The 17,077-nt window shown below is 42.3% G+C and overlaps 1 protein-coding gene and 1 long non-coding RNA gene across 5 annotated transcripts; one reads left to right on the top strand and one right to left on the bottom strand.

The window, feature by feature from the left end:
* The first annotated feature begins 1 nt into the window (after position 1).
* Positions 2-10,653, top strand: LOC114011096 (uncharacterized). 2 transcript variants are annotated; one of them, XR_003552847.2, is made up of 3 exons: positions 2-161; positions 788-919; positions 9,295-9,373. It is a non-coding gene; the product is annotated as an uncharacterized LOC114011096 (long non-coding RNA). The 2 variants fall into 2 exon arrangements; XR_008750063.1 differs by lacking the exon at positions 9,295-9,373 and adding an exon at positions 10,521-10,653 and having other exon boundaries at positions 6-161.
* POLB (DNA polymerase beta) lies at positions 991-15,737 on the bottom strand. 3 transcript variants are annotated; one of them, XM_055820436.1, is made up of 15 exons: positions 15,587-15,737; positions 15,459-15,516; positions 15,279-15,345; positions 14,698-14,772; positions 14,172-14,230; positions 12,794-12,843; positions 12,323-12,374; positions 11,380-11,434; positions 11,196-11,268; positions 10,634-10,704; positions 9,814-9,900; positions 7,744-7,808; positions 7,060-7,199; positions 6,358-6,460; positions 991-4,083 (listed from the first exon to the last, which is right to left on the bottom strand). In XM_055820436.1, exons 1-14 carry the CDS (start codon positions 15,645-15,647, stop codon positions 6,366-6,368), a joined length of 1,008 nt encoding a protein of 335 aa, XP_055676411.1. In that variant the 5' UTR covers positions 15,648-15,737; the 3' UTR covers positions 991-4,083; positions 6,358-6,365. The 3 variants fall into 3 exon arrangements, with proteins under 3 accessions (XP_055676411.1, XP_055676410.1, XP_055676412.1); XM_055820435.1 differs by having other exon boundaries at positions 991-4,072; XM_055820437.1 differs by lacking the exon at positions 991-4,083 and adding an exon at positions 4,116-4,714.
* Between the last annotated feature and the right edge of the window lie 1,340 nt (positions 15,738-17,077).

Below are 17,077 nucleotides of genomic sequence, written 5' to 3'. Positions count from 1 at the left end.
CGCCCCGCCGCGGGCTCCTCGCCGCACCCCGGGGCGCGGGTAGCGCCTACGGGAAGGCCCCTCAGCGCCAGGCTCGCCCGCCGGCTCAAGCAACGGCGGCGGAGCGGCCGGAGTAGGTTCCGGGATCGGCGGGCAGCAGCAAGCTGTAACATCCGCTCGAGGTACGCGTCGAGGAGGGGGGAAAGAGCGCTCCCCGCGCCCTGCGCCCGCGGACCTGCAGGGCAGCTGCACGCAGCCCGTCACGGAGGGCGCAAGACCCCCGGCCAGTGCTACAGCTCTTCTCCAACGCTTCAGCCACGTCAGCAGCTCCCGCTCCTTGCCATCCCTGTTTTGAACCGCTGCTCTGTTAGCAAGAGCCACTGTAGCCCTAAGGCTATGGAAAGAGGTGGCACGGCCCACCTTGATGTAAGGCCTCGCACCTGGGACAAGAGCAGACACCAGAAGAACAGTGTGCAGCCACGATCCCTGACAAACCCCAAATGCTCGTCTGCATACACATGAGGCTACAAATGCACATACAGTAGTACAGTGCATACCCATTTACACAGATTCTCTAGGATAGGCACAAGGTTCACAGCTATTTCCTTCTGTGATTACCAGGTATCTTGCAGTCGACATTGGCAGGAAGGAAAGAACTGTAACACAATGCAGCCCAGATTCAGGGCTAGTTAGTTAACTAGGGGTGGGGGGGGGGGGGGGCGACCAAGAGATTAGAAATAGACACATTTCTATAGCTTGACAAACAAGCAAGGAAGCACTCTGAACAAGCCATTTCTCTTCCACTTAGAACTCATTGTTGCGGAGGGAGACTGCAAGGCCAGCAAATTCTGCCTCAAGTCACACAAAGTAATTTTCTGGGCTACCTGCTGAGGATGATGAAGAATGCATCAGTGTATGCCTAGGAAACATCTGTAAACATGTTAGGCTTATGTTACTGCTTTTTGATGCTCCTAAAATTACAGCTAAAAAAAAACCCCTAGCCAAACAGGATTATACATTCATGATGGAATTCTTACTTTATTTATTCCCACTGATTACTGAAGAAAATACTGAATACATCACCTATATATATATTTAATATGAGGCATCAGAAGACTTCACATAGTACCAAGTTAACTTCTTGTCACCTTACATACCACTGCATGCATTAGGGTAGGGGCACATTCCCAGAAAATAATTAAACTCCCAGTATGAAAAACAGAAGAAAATAAATGGATAAGCAAGGATACGAACTATCTCCATGACCAAGACTGATCAACACTAATTATATAAGAACAAGTAAAAATGTAGTTCTATAGGCTTAAGTCCGATAAAATAAGAAACAGTATTACATCTGTCTTTGTTATGATTTGTCACACTAAGTAGTCTGATGATACAAACTCCACTCTACTCCATAAAGTCAGAGGACCTAATAATTAACACATCAAGAAGAGTGCTATATAATTAGCAATAGTCAATTTGATTATGTATAAAATAGTCTTGCCTTTTCAAGCTTGCTATTCTGCAATACATTTGCTTTATACACCTACAAAGTATTCAAATACAGTAGCAGCAATATGTTCCATGCTGATGCTCTACAATACAGTTAGCAGTTCACTACTTAAAACCAGTTAAGTTTTATGTTAACCAACAGAATCCCTGTCCCAGATACAACTAGTAATACAATCTTGATTGGACCTCCTCTCATGTCCAAAATAGTCGCTACCTTTCACAATGACTTAAGAGGAACTATAGAATCAGAGCTGACAGGTTTGCATATAAAAAAAGGCAGATTGACTCTATAGGAGTGGTAGAAGTGCATCAGTTAACCAGACCAGTCTTCTGGGTAATGGCAAGTTGAACAACATGCAGGACACTGCAACCAGTAGTACTACAATGTATCTAGGAACAAAGAACACAGGTCATGTGCAATAGGAGAACGGTCAGATTACTTTTAAAAACTTTCAATATGACCATATGCTAAAGACACAGAAACAGCCTAGCATGAGCTTCAGCACTGCACCAGGACATTAACACAGAGATAAGGAGATACAGACTGTAGTTGAAAATGGTATTTTTTAAGAGTACTTCAGGGCACAGCCAGTTTTCTCATTCTGGTGTCTCCACATACAGGGGATACAAAGAACTAGAAACAGAGCAGAAGAAGGATCTAGCAGACCAATACACAGTTCTGAGCGGGCAAATACCTACATCAGTTCAAAATTCTCTCAAGCAGGAGGTTGGTTAACCAAGAAGTGCAGTCTGTCTTCAGAAGCAGGATTGTTGCTGCTAGATTAAACTGCTGTCTGTTAAAAGTCTACGTTGGACAATTTAATCTATTATTTAAATTGGGCGGGTTTTTTTTTTTTTAAAAAAAAACCACCAAACCAACAAATTGCTAAAAAACAGACTTCACTTACTCTTCTTCACCTGAATTTTTTGAATCAAGGCTTAATGTAAAAAAAATTACTTTTCTGTAAAAAAAAAAATTGGATCTGTGACCTTTCTGTCTTTAAAAATGTATGCAGGAATAAATCTCTGAATGTTTAAAAATATCAGGAGAAAAAGAAGGAGAGGTTGACTTTTCTCTCAAGGTACCAGGACAAACGCACCATAAGTTTAAGCATCCACACTATTCAGAGACTGTACAGTTACATTAGAATTCTCATCCCCTTTCTCTACTCTAGGGAAACTCAGTGCCATTTCTCCTCTTCCTTTCACAGCACATCTGAAAAATATGACTGTTTGCTCTCAGCTGCCTCCTCTGACCCTGAATTAGTATCAGAGGTACACCCACAATGCTTTTCTGTACTGGGGGTTTCCTTTACTTTGTAAATAAAAGCAAGGTCCATCCTGGCAGAAGCCTGTGTCTACAAACAGCCAGCACACTGGATCACATGCAATGACAACATTCTTTTGTTTTAGACTCAAGTCCCAAAAGATGGGATAACCGCACAATCCTTACAACAGTAATTTAGTTAATGGTGCACAGCAGTGTTCTTAGATGAAAAGAAATGCAACACTTCCTGTTGTTGCTCTTTGGGCAACACAAAGTTCTTGAGAGCTCCTGACAATTATGAACAGTTGTCTGCATTGCTGTCACTCATAAAGCAATTACACTAAGAGCTAGGTGCATAAAGAAAAAATGGCAAGCACTCATGCACCTGCTTACCCAGCTGGAGAAAGGATACTTCCAAGGAGCTCTCCAGAATATGCAATTGTAGTCTAACCAAAGACACAGAGGCAATTGTATAAGAACAATCTCTTATACAGGCACACATCCTTGTGGCTTTAAAAGCCACAATAGCAGTTCTTGCAGCCAGTTTCAGCTGGACAAACTTTATAGGGAAGACATTAGCAGATACATTACTCAGTAAAATAACAGCACATCACTTTTAAAACAGCAAACTCAGCAGCAGAGCTAGTGCAGAGGAGGCAGAAAATAATCTTTTTACGTACATCAAGAATTTGCATGTTTATAGTATCTCTGCATACCTCACCAAACCTGTAATAGACGCTTAGCCCATAAATAAGGATTAGTTTCTGGGAAAGAGAAACATCCCCTAAGGAGACACCAGTTTGTTTGGAGCTGGCAAGGGAGGGTTCTTGTCTAAAAGAAAACACACTTCAGCATGCATGACTCTGTAACATTGTGTTCCTTATATGGAAAACAGAAACATCAGGATTTGCTCTGGATCTCTTAAATAGGACATTTGGGGTTGAATAAAAGGAGAAAGCCAGAGTGAGGCTGGGGAAGAACGCCACTCATCCACCGCAGGGCACATTGAACATTGATTTGTTACAAGGAAAGCAGCTAGGGGGAATCTGTGGACAAGATATATGGCTGTAGAAAGGACAGAAGGGCAGATCACATGCTGCTTATCACAGTCAAGAGGGAGAAAGATGCCTTTGCACCTCAGGCTGTGCTTCTGGGCTTTACTGTGCACATCATTTCCAGACCGAAATCTGCAAGCCAGTTAGTTCTCAGCAACATTGTTCAACATCCAGAATTTTTTCAGCACTGTGACCATGGCTTCAGTTCGTCTTGTCAAACGGTCATCAGTAGAACAGCACAATGACCACACCCGAGCACCTGCCAAAAGACTAAGAGAGATTAGTAACACAAAGCAGTATAAAGGGATGTGCATTTTAATTTAGAGTTAATTTGTGCACTGTGCCACAAACACTGTGCCACTCTCCTCTTCCACACGCGAACAGCAGCAACTAAAGAAACATCAGCCTGCAACACATAAGCACCTAAACCCCTTGTATTTATTTCAGTCCATAACCCTGAATGATAAGCCATAGTGCGTCCAATAGGTTGGGCCAAGGCTAAAAGATTCCCCTTCCTCCTCCCTAGGCAAGTTAAGATTAGTTTCTTTAAAAAAATCAAGAGAGTATTTTAAAACCTAGATGCCTCAAACATTTCCAGTTGGCGTCAACATGATCTGTAATGTTTACTAATGCTGCAAAGAAAGCAACTGGCCCAACAGATTTCAGGTTCTCCGTCAATGGAGGTTTTTGACAGCAGCCAACAGAGACATGAATAAAGGTTTAAAAATTCCACTTCAGTACCAGAAAGGGTCCTCTAAAGACATGTACGCGATTTCCTTCTCCCATTTGCTCCAGTTATTGCAGAGCTTGAATACAACATCCTTGTCTGATATCAAACTTGAAGTCCTACAGAAAATTATGATGTCTGGCTTGTGTCCCATGTTCTTTCTTGTACAGCCACCTAAAAGTGTAGTATTTCAATAGCACCAGCCATAATGACTTTGCATTCTATAACTGTGTACCAAGGTGCAATTTCAGCAGTGGAATGTAAGACATTTCTGCCTTTCATGTTCCTTGCTAGTCTAGGTGTTCCAATGACACATTTTCAATCAAAAAATATTGGAGCAGGTAGCTGTGAAGCTGAGTACATGGGCAGTCTTTTTCTGGCCTGATTTGTACGTTCCATTTGCTGACTAGTGGGGAGTCACAATACATTGTTTTGTGTAACCAACATTAGAAGTTTTTTATATGTATACTTTCATCTATTCAGTGGGGGTGGGAAATAGACTTTTAGGTGCTTTTTTTATCACCCCCACCCCCCTTGAAATATACATTTGAAAAGAGACAAATATACAAAGTCTGAGATCTAACTGCTGTAAGAATAATCTTATCATAATTATGGCACTTAAGTACTGTAGAAATAATGCTCTAATACAGTTCTTCTAGCCTCCCAATACATACGAAAAAGATTGGTCTCATACTGAAGTTTCAGAACTGTAAGTTTTCCAAATTGTATGATGCCAGTACTAATTCACTGCCACAGCCAAATCTAATCTATGGTCATTTATAAAGTGCCTACTGCTACACACAGATGCTGTAGAATATATACTCAAGCAATTTATGCTGGCAGCTTGTATGAGCAAAACATTCATTTGAGCATTCCAAGATGCTCTACAGACAATTACTCAAACTGCATTAAAAAAAGATAATTAAAACCCCCATACATATTTCTTAAGAGACAATTTGCAACTACACAAAATCAACTGTTTTACTTACAACTCTTTCAACCTCAACAAAGTAAATAGCAAAAAAAAAAAAGTTACATTATTTCGTGTAAGAACTGCCCAGTTTTTTGATACTAAGCAGTAAGTGATGTTTGCACAGAGTATGCCTGTGTATACAACATTAAAACATGGAAGCATCTGAACTCTGATCATCCTTTGCAAAACTACAAGAAACAAGCTAAGGTAGCCCATTCAGTTTGAAATAGTCAAACTTTTTTAATAAGGATCACAGCCCAAGGGCCACTAAGATTATTAGAAAAAAACCCAATAGCTTGATCACCACAGATATTATCAAGTCAAAGCACATAGCCTTTTATAAAGGGCTAATACTGTTTTGTAAGACTCTCCAGCAACTCCAAAGAACCAGCACCATTTTGGTTGAAAGCAACCATCTTCAAACCAAGCCACAAGAAACTTAGTAAGATGAAACATCTTGCCTTTATGTCAGAACTTTCTGCTCACTGGGTGTTAAATAGAAACCTGTGATTTATCATTCGATGTTTTTTTCACTGAATTCCAAAGCAAAAGACAATGTGCATTCCCTAAGCAGTCTGACTGCCACACCATCTTCCCTACAGGTTTTTCTAGTATGGCAGGCCATTCAGTTACACATAGTGTTTTAATCAGCTTTAAGGTGGGGTGCTGCATGTGGTCAAGATGAGATCTTACAGGATTTGCTCTTTACTACACGTTCTGTGCTAGTGCCATGGACTTGCTTTAAGCATTAGTAATATACACTTTTTGCAATAACACCCAAAGAAAGAATATGCACTTTGTAGGTTCACAAGCAGCTATGAAAACATCTCTCTAGGTTACAAACCTAGGCAGTTATTCACTCCGATCCTTTGGCTCTCGGTACTTCCACTGGATGTAGTCAAAGATATCTTTTTCACATTCTACAGGTAGGGCCTCCCCAGCAACTCCTGCAAACAAATTACAGATGCTGTTTCAAAGGTGAAAGGTCTGTACGATCCTGATACCAAATGCATTGCAAAATTAAGACAAAACCGCCCTAAGTAAAACAGACTAACAAAAAAAAAAATACCCACCACCCCCCCAACCTTTTCACGGTGTTTAGGTACCAATTCTCATTAGTGTTGAAGGAAGTAAGGCAACAAATTAACTATGGGGCCATGTGGTTAGTTACATGTTTTTATGTTCATATATTTATATACACACACAGCACCCCTCCAAACCAAAACTAAAGGACATGACATCTTATAGGGAAAAGTGGGGGAAGCCACATATATGCTGTGCACACCAGATCCCCAATGTTTAGGTCAGTAAGACTTTACATAATTAGGTAGCCCAAAGAGGTAACTTCGTGTCACAGCACTGCCTCTGTGTAAGTAGGCTGCCCCTTCCTGCTATAATGGGTGTTCAACACCAGAAAGGACACTGAGAAATTTTATGAACTAGAGTATTTATCAGAAGTGTTTCCAGTACGCGGAGTAACCCATTTAAGAAGATCACACCAAGCATGTAACTAGGAAGAATGCTCCATGCAAAGGCCCAGACTGACCAGTGACACCCAAGCGACGGATTGTGTACTCATTGATTGTGAAGCCCATTTCCAGAGCATGAGTTCTCATGTTCTTATTGAATATATCACTTCCTGTGAAATACAGTACACCACAGTAATACTGATCTTTGGGGATAAGTCTACAATAAAAGTGGAAGAGAAGTACATATTTAGAACAATCACAAAAAGGTTACAAGCCATTTGTAATTCAGCCATTCAGACACTCTTCTAGGTTTACTTCCTATTTACATGCATGCATTCTGCAATATTGCATGTTTGATTTTTCCCACAAGCCAGATGGAAGAGTGAAATGAACTGCGTATCAAAGAAAGGTTCAACACATCTACCCTGACCCAGATGTTACTGGTGTCCAGACACTACATGGTCATGGTGTTTGCACTCCTGCCAAAAATTAATGTCAAAGCAGTAATGATAAAGTAGGTCACAAATTCTGAAACTGCATACAAAATCATGATTTAAAAATACAGCATTCTTGCTAATAACCTGTTGTAGACACTGGCAGTTGTACAGTGTCTTCCATACTGCAAAGGAATCAAATCTAGCAAATGCACTGTTCTGAACATGGAAGTAGAGATTTGAATGCAGAACTCTATGTGAATGCCTACTATGTAGCATACAGCTACAGCAGTTTTTTGGGGTGGGGGTTTTTTTGTGTGTGTATACCGGATATCAATTCTCCTATGTGGATAGGCTGTTCCGTCGTCTTTATTTGGCAGCTGACAGACACCCTGTGAGGAAGTAAGGAAAGCAAGAAATTCAAAATTAAAGACTTGAGATGAACCTTTACCTCCCCATCCCTACAGAACCTCTAAACAATCAGTCAATTTGGAGAGCAAAGTTAAATTCCCACCGAACCAATTATTTTACTAGGAGAGCTGGATGTCATAGCACTGTGAATCACTATTTTATACTGCTAAGAGGACTGCAGTTCAATGTAGCATATAACTGCTTCTTAAGTTTTTATTACAGCAGGAAGGCTCATAGGACTTCTCATTTCCCATTCCTCTGCCCTAATTATTACCAGGCTCTTCAGTATGCACAAACATCAGCAGGTTAAGGAAAATGCAGATGAAGCTGAAGCTAATAGAAGAAAGTTTTTTCTTGAGAAGCCCTCTGCCACTCTTCAACTGCTTTGTAATCTTCACATAATTGACATTACCAGCCTTTTCTTTCCACTCCCCTCCCCCAGTATACGATCACTTTAAAACGACAATGCAGTAGGGTGGAGGGACATGAACCATAATGAATGACGACAAGTATCTAATTACTGAACAGTTTCACCCATTGCAGCTTCATGCTGAGAATTCTAGTCTTTCTTGGTTTTGAAAACTTTGATGTTGCTTATGCTTTTAAAGTTATGTTCTCTGTCTCCTTACTGAGACTTGCTTTTCTCAGATTCCCCAGCTACAGTTGTACTTCCCTTTTTACAACATTCCTTGGCTTCCACTTTGAAGAGCTATTTCACAACTATTTAAGACTTGACAGGATCACACAGAGCAAACGGTCAAACTATAGCGAGCTTGTTGAACTGGGAATGCAAACAGGGAATGCAGAGTGCCTCTGCTTTTGGCAGACAGATGTACATTTAACTTTAAGCCCATATGGTATTAAACCATGTGGCAAGAAAGAGAGCGCCTTTCACTTATTCCTCCTAAAGATCAAGCCAAACAAAAAGCCATCGAGTTTTATTCCCTCTCAGAATGCAACACAAACTAAACTGAAGACAAATCCTCAGAGTTCTCTCAGCTCTTAATTTTAAGCAAAACTAAACCATCAATCAATAAAATAAAATAATCAAGTGCTCCAGCAGCCCCTTTCATCTTGGGAAAGCAAATGTCTTTAAATGTAGTATTATACAGTTAAGTATTTATGCCTTTCAAAAAACTAGCTGAATATAATGGTATCTTGATTACAAATGTGTATGGACCTTTAGTGAACCCTCCTGCAGGACCACTCCTCTGAGCTTCCACGGAATTCCATAAAGCCAGTATGAGTGACTATCAGAACTAAGCAGCCTTCATGCCCGCTAAGTATTGCTTACGGTTCTACGTGTCTGTTAGAGTTGACTTTTAACTGGCCTGTAAGATCAAGATATCCAGGGCCTGTAAAGAAAACTAAGCAAAGCAAGGTAACACCCAGTCCACATATTTAAGAAAAAAAGTTTTGCTGTGACCTCAAAAAATGAATGTTCTTTTAATTCATTACTTTCTCTAGGCATCCCACATATCCCCTATTGTATCCTGAGTTGGCATCTTATCCATGAAATCTGCTCTGCAACAACATTGACAAAAAAGGAGACAAAGGTATGTTACATATATTAGAAAAGACATGGCAAACATAAGCCTGAGATCAAAGATAGTGTTTCCAAGATCCTGAGGGCAGAGTTACAAGAGCAGTCACTGGTGCAACTAAGAAGTGAGGTTGTATTAAGGTTCTGGGGAAACATCAAGCAAAACAGAGACAAAACTGGCATTGCGTGATGAAGGTTATATCAGTGGGGTTCAGTACTACATAAATACCTGTAGATTTTTCTAATACTGAAATCTTAGCACAAGAGATTCACAGAGTTAATTGCAGAAAGCTTTTATGGGGGGAAGGGGAGGGGTTTAAAATTTTTTTTTTAAAAAAAAATCACAGCTCCAGCAGTCCCAACAATCTACCTCATATACAACATAGTGGGGGATTACCTTCCCTGACAGAAGCTAACACACCTGACCACCAAAAAAGCCTTACCATGAATTTGGTGTCACCTTTAGACAGCATATCTGTGACAAAGTGGACTTTTTCCAGTTGTTCTACAACTTGACGCAGAAGTTTTGACTAGGAACAGTGACAACACAGAAGAGGAGATTATTTTACAAATAACAAGAATATCTTATCCATTTACCAGACAATGGCCCACATAAGTACAGGACATTGCTACAATTATACGTATTACCATACAAAAAACTTTACTGAGTGGAAAAAAAATAACGCCAAGGAAAAGCTAGTAAAATTACAGCTGTGCAATGTAAAAAACCCAAAACTTTCCAAAATCCCCTATCAGATTTTTTTTTCATCGTAAGTGACAAAACTCTTTTTTTTGGCTTGAGTTTTCAAATTTTAAACAATTTACCTGTAGAAGACACAAGAAACACAAACTGTCATTAAGGCTTCTCCAGAGTTAGTCCCAAAAGATTACAAGGGCAGCAGGACATTTGTTTCTCGTCCAAAAGATTATGGCTATGTAAAGGGATACTTACTCTACCTTTAATCCCTGCTTTATCCAGTAAGCTGTTACAGTTCTACATTGTAAAAGTGCGTGAATTTGAGGGGGTGGGGAAGAAGAGGGACAGAAGGTTAAGAGTAAACCTCTGTAATAGTTCTGCAAGAGGAACACAACATAATACATGGACCTGAGAAGTGATCATAACTCCTCAAAATAAAATTTACTATTACAGTAACAAGAAGATGAACGAAGTTGCATTACAAGTTTGAGACTACGTTATCTTCTGAATTTAAAACACTGTGGAACCAATGCACAGTACTGACCCACAGCAGCACAGAAACACACCTGTTTAGATGATTCAGATGTGAAACTTGGATGGGTTAGCAGAACATCCATATCGCCACTTGATTCTGCACCTAGGCAAGTAAGAAGCAAAGAAAAAACCCTCTGCGTATGACAAAGTATACTAACATTAGTCAACATCCATCCATCCTCCTGCAATAAACATGGTTTCCTGGTAGAAAATAGTCAATCACGATTCAAGATATTTGCGAGAAAACAATCTTAAAGAAAATCTTGTTCTTTCATCAAAAAGTTCGTATCTTTGCATATCTCAGAAGACACCAAAGAATTTCTTCCTGTACTTCTGCAGCAGTGAAGCACAAATATGTTAATGTATTGTTAATGTAAAAACAAAGCAATCAATTCACATGTTACAATATACAGCTCTTTACGGGGGTTGGGTGGAGAAGCAAGGATTTATACAGGTGTTTTGCTACTGAACTAACCAGTCAAGACAATAACAGGAAAGAGCCCAGTTCCAGCACAGACTTTCCCTTTGGAAGAACAGATACAGTAATAAGTCTTGCTTACTAGCCCAAAGTAAACATAAGATCAGAGTACCAACCTCGTCTAAAACTGCCACAGACTGTAGCAATATAGTTTGGGTCCAGCTTGCTGACCTCTTTCAGCACAATTTCCTATAGGAAGAAAAAAAAAAAAAAAAAAAAAAAAAAAAGAGATGTGTGTTCAGAAATGTCAGTCATTCATTGTCCACCAGTGGCTCACATCCTCAATAAAGACATTCTTACCTGCATTTGCAGCATTTCTTCCCTTGGGATTCTTTTCTCAAAATCTTCAAAGTACCTGCATATATAAGAATAAGAGTGTCTGTAAGAGTGATAAGGGTAGCATCTTAACATTTTTGTCAAGAGGAAAGAATACAACTTTCTGATGTGACAGTAATGAAGAATCTCCCCACCCTCACCAAGCATCTTAGAAAACATCTTGCCAAGCGATAGAAAAAAACCTCACAACTGCAAGTTTGACAATGCTCAGAAGATGGTTTCGTTGCAAATTATTTCCACCATATATGAAGAGCTGCTATAAGGTGGAAGTAATGTTACAATATAACCAATTGGTTTATATTTGCACAGCCCTCTGAAAATACAAAAGGTTCCTGACAAAACTCAATCCACCAGCAAGCAGGAACGTTCACCCATGGTCAGAGGTGATCTTTGTGGGAAAGAGCTAAACAGAAGCTCCTCACAAGGCAAATACAGCTCCTGATACCTTTGCATGCAGCTGTAAAAACCAGACTGCCAGAATGCTGCTTAACTGTGGAGAAAAAGAGGCCAGGTGAAACAATGACACCCAACCAGCAGGCACATTTTTCACCCCTCCAGTACCAGAACCACTGACAGCAGGTACTGGCAGCCATAATGCTGCTTCAGAGCCACATGTTCCCCAACACCCATTACTAAACCATCCCAATCCCAAACTCTGCAGACAGGGCTTTTGGATGAGACTCCTCCACCCCTCACCGCCCCTTTCTTCCATTTCTCTATTTCTTTCTGGATGGAGACCAAGCCTACTGCATTTTAACCCCAATGAAACAGATGTTCTGAATAGCTGCTGAAAAGTATGAAAAGCACACAGCGAGAACAGAACCTTACTTGGCCCATGTAACCTTACATTACATCCTGGTGTCTGAGTCATTAGAAAAGCCAAGCACTTGCACCAAAGAAAGCTTACTTCAACCCAATACGCTGGTGATGGGTTAACTTGTGCTCATTTTTTCTTAGATCTACAAGAATTAAGAAAAAACAGAAAAAAGTTACTTGAGGACTAGAAATCTTACAGTAAGTTTCCACCGATGCAAAGGTGATACATGCTAAAAATACGTAACAAGAAAACAGCAACCTCCAACACAAAGGAACAGATTTTAAATGGACTACTGAACAGCTGATAGGATGAGTACAAATGCATAGAGCACTTCCCGATAAAGATTTCAGTAGACCATTCACCTCAAAGCCAAAATCCTTGTTATTTTCCATGTAACCTGTAAGTACTTTACATTGGATGTGCATGTAATGTCTTCAGCATCTCACACACTTTCCTCAAAGCCTAGGGCATATCTGCTGTCGCAATACCACCGTGGAACAGGAAGCTTAACAGAAAAAAAACATTATTGGATGGGAGCTGAGGACCCAAAGTTACACTTACCTTCTAAAGTCTTAATTCCTTCCTCAACAAACTTCCTAGCAGCAGCAGGACTGCAAGAAGAGAAAGCAATCTGCCTTCAGGAGCAGTAAAAGGACATTAGAATTCACTGTAACTGCCTAGATTCTTCAAGGCCAAGAGTGAAGTTGCTTCTGATGCTTACCCTCTTTTCAGCATGTGCATTTTCGGTTTGTACTTTCAGTTAGCAGAGATGGCTATCCACAGCTTGGCTTACATATTTTTTAGCACTGATATAACTATACAGTGACGTACAATTTTAAAAAATAAAAATCTCACCAAATAATATTGTTTTAGGAAATAATCCTGAATGCATGCCAAGAACTACTTTAACCACAGTCTCTGAACCAGCTTAAGGCAACTGGAGCAGAGAAGTGTCTTTAGACTAGCACTTCAAACACTGAAGTGAATGGCTGAACCTTTTTCCCCTTTAAGGGTTTGTCATTAGATTAATCTGCATGTCTCTGTAGGGAAAGAACATTTCAGCTGAGACAGACATTCAGGTAATGTTATACCCAAATACCTATCCAATATCTGAAAACACCAAAGTACCATCAGCCTGGAAGCATAGCCCCTGCATGAGGAACTATTCTCCAGCTACTCTGAAATCTTATGGTTACAGCTCTACCACCCTCAAAGACTTTAAATCCACTTCCTCAATAAAACTATTACAGTAAAATGGTCAGATCCTGACCTGCCATTTACTTCCTTTCTTACCCTTCCTTGTGTCTCTTGCCAGGTTCCAGACCAGGAAAGGCAACTTCCACTGTCCTGAGACAGGATAGCATGCAAGCTGCTTTCTGCATCCCATCCCAATTTCTCAAATCCCAGTGTATCCTCAAACTTAGAATGCATTTTCCCTCAGAATTACTTGAGAACAATCCCATTCCCTACCCTGAACCACAAGAATTTCAAACACTGCTCAACAGCCCTGATAGCTTGTTGTTTGTTTGTTTTGTTGCCCATTTCAGGGCTCTAGTTCTCCTTTTACAAACACATGACAGAGCACTGTTGTCCCTGGGGCCAACTTCCCACCAGAAGTCCCAAAGGGACTTCTCACTTCCACTCTTTTCAGCCTCTTATGGTTCCATTCTTGACCAGCTCCTCTCTCCTTCCCCCCTCAGCTTGCACACAGGAATTTTCCACTTCCACTCCTTTACCGCAAAGTCCGTAACTGACAATTCTATACCCTTTCTTCTCTTCACAACTATAGTGTCTCAGTGTAGGCACTATAGCATCAGCTCAATCTCATTCCCTTCATTATCTGCAATCACCCAAATTATTTTCAAAACTCCACCAGGAGAAGGAAAAAATATCTAACACGCCCCCCCCCCCCCCAAAAAAAAATCCCAAAAAACTTTACCCAATGCCAGTAACTCGTGTCAGGAGACTGATAGATGCACTTGTATCATCTTGTCGAATCTGCAAAATTCAAAACCAAGCCCTTCTTAACTCCACTTGCAATGAATAGAAACAATGAGACGATAAAACAGTTCAGTCAGACTGCACTGGAGGCTCGTTATGAATCAATGCAGAGCAGTACCAAGGGTAGTACTGTGTATCACAATAACGCCATATATACCAAGCCTGAAAATTCCCTAATTGCCCACGCTAAGGTGAAGAACGTGTTTACACCACAAAACTCCACAGCCCTCCAAGAGTCAGAATTCCACTTCTAACAAGACATTCACATGCTGATTACGTAACTTAAATATTTTCAGCTGAGCTTCTTGTTTCTACTCACCACAGATTCCACATCCACTCTTCCTAAGCTTGACATGAGTCTCTCCAAGGTCGACAACAAAAATTGCACAAAACAAGCAGGCTACTTTGCAAGTTACAAAGAAAAGCAAGTATTGAGAAATAGAGTGGAAGGGAAAGAAACACACCTTTTCCAGTTTGCGTAGTTTTCCAGTGGATAAAAACTCATCTATCTTCTCAGCTATTTTAGCACCTACTCCATCCTAAGTATCGAACGGGGTGGGAAGATAAGTTCAAGATTGCTTAAAGACATTACATCTGGAAAAAAAGGAAAGCTCCCCAGAATTTAGCATCCAGAAAGAATTATGAGGCCACTGAGACCATGATAAAATACTGGACCATAAGGAAACACAAGAATTCAAGGCTACAATGCAAGCAGCATAAACACTGTAATTCAAGGGCTATATTAAAAGTTCCCCCAAAGCAGCAATTTTGAACAAGGCCTTGGTTATTACTGCTCAAGTTCTCCAAATTTAGCGAAGCTGTAACAAGGCAAAGGGAAAACCTGCCACAGCAGAATCCTTTTACACGCAGACTGGGCTGGAGCCCCCAGTTCCAGCTACAAAGACTCACGGCAACCAGACCGCATCCCCACCACGGCTACCGGGAGGAGGAACCGGCGCCCGCAGAGCCGCCCCCCCGCCCCCCAGAAGCCGCCGGCCCCGAGCCCCGCCGCTGCCTCGCGAGCCTCCTGGCCGCCAGCACCTACCAGCTTCTTGGCCTCAGCCCCACTCCGTATCTTGCTGGGGTACCGGGAGATGACCGAGGCTGCCTTCCTGCGGAACAGTGCGGGTGAGCGCCCGAGCGCGGGCGGCGCCGCTGGCCCGGCTGGCGCGGCGGCGGGCTGGGCCCCGAGCCGAGGGCGCCGGCGGGGAGGCGGAAACGGTACCTGTATGCGTTGTACTTGTGAACGGCCCGGTTCACGTTGCGCTCGTAATTGGCCAGTTCTACGGGAAGAGCCACAGTGAGAGCGGGCGGGCGGGCGGCCCCGGCGGCCCGCCCGCCGCGCACACCTACCGGTGAGGAAGTCGGTGATGCCCTCGTTGGGGCTCTCCCGGGGAGCTTTCCGCTTGCTCATGGCCGGCAGCACCGGCACCGTGCTGCGCTGGAGTCCCAGGACGGAGACGGCGAGGACGCGTTTCCGGTGGTGACGTCACAGAGCGCGACAACGTCATCACGCGTACGCCGGCGGGGCGGGGCCTGCGGCGGCGCGGCGGCAGGGGCCGGGGTGGGCGGCGGTGCTGTGGGACCGCGGTGGGTGCGCCGAGTACCCCGGTGTAGGGCAGTCGAGAATTGCTGTTGTGATCCCTCCGCCACATCAGTGCGGCCTGCCAGTACGACGTCTCCTCTGCCTGCGCTCGACTTTCCGGCAGGTTGTTGCATCAAAAGGATTTTCCATGAGGGTCTGTTTGATTTATGCCACTTGTGTTGTCCAAGAGGCAGCTTAAGTGACGGAAGAAAACCCCTACAGCCTGCTCACATTCATTAGCTCAATCTCTCCAGTATCCGGAGTTTTTAGAGGCTGTAGTTTTTATCCTGTTTTTGCTAGATGCCTCTTTCTGAGCAGCCTGAGATGACTGAAAACTTGCTGTGCCAAGTTAGGTAGTATGCACAGTTTTGCTAGAAATTAAGTGTAACCCAGTAGAAATTTAGTTTGTTTGTTTTTTTAATAGGAAATTAAAGTACATCCTTTTTTAAGATAATATTGTTACCGCATTTAATGAGCTACTTTCTTACATAGCTTAATAGGACATCTATCTTTTTCTGTCTGTGCCCCAGAAAAATTAAGTTTTGTTGCCTACCTGGTTACATAGCTGACAGGATAAATGCAGTTGCAGTAAAAGAGCAGGTATTATTTCCAGCGAGGGTCACTGTCTCTGTTCAGCACTTTGCATGCCTTAAACTGGAGGCAGATGAGCAAAGCCCCTGCCGCTCCCCCCAGCCGCCTTTATGCCTCCTGGTGGCGGGCCCTGCCCCTTACCCAGGGGCCGCTGAAATGGTGGTGGCCGGGGCTTGGGGTACGTGAGCCACAGCTTCTCCGGAGGGAGCGCTTTCTGCTCCCGGGCTTCTGTAGTCTGCGCCCTGCCGTTCCTTCAGCCAATTACAGCTTTTGAGCTGTCTGAGTTCTTTAGGACCCCTTGTCCTCAAGGGTACATTTCTTGGGCAGTCTCAGTCACAGTATGGTACAGTTTCCATCTTTTTAAGCTTTCTGGATTCTGAATATTTTCTGGGATTTTGTTAGAATTCTTTTTGACAGGGTCTCTTTTGTTTATTTCTGTAGGTAAAGTCTGTTTTTCAGCCTCCCTTTTTTTTTCTTCTCTGCTCTGTACACTCCTGTCTGTAGGTGTTCACTCCCCAATGGCTCTCTGTAGATGGCTCCCAGTCCCGGTGTTTTAATTCACCGCTCTTTGCCCTGTGGCCCATTGCTGTTTCTGTGTTCTCTGTCCTGCTCCCTGTCCCGAGTCTTTAATCGCTCCCTCTCTACCCTGCAGGCTGTTGCAGTTTTTT

The sequence above is a fragment of the Falco peregrinus genome, chromosome 17, assembly GCF_023634155.1.
Source record: "Falco peregrinus isolate bFalPer1 chromosome 17, bFalPer1.pri, whole genome shotgun sequence".
Lineage (NCBI taxonomy): Eukaryota > Metazoa > Chordata > Aves > Falconiformes > Falconidae > Falco > Falco peregrinus.
Note: the sequence above shows the minus strand (reverse complement) of the source record. Positions and strands in the feature narration are given on the sequence as shown.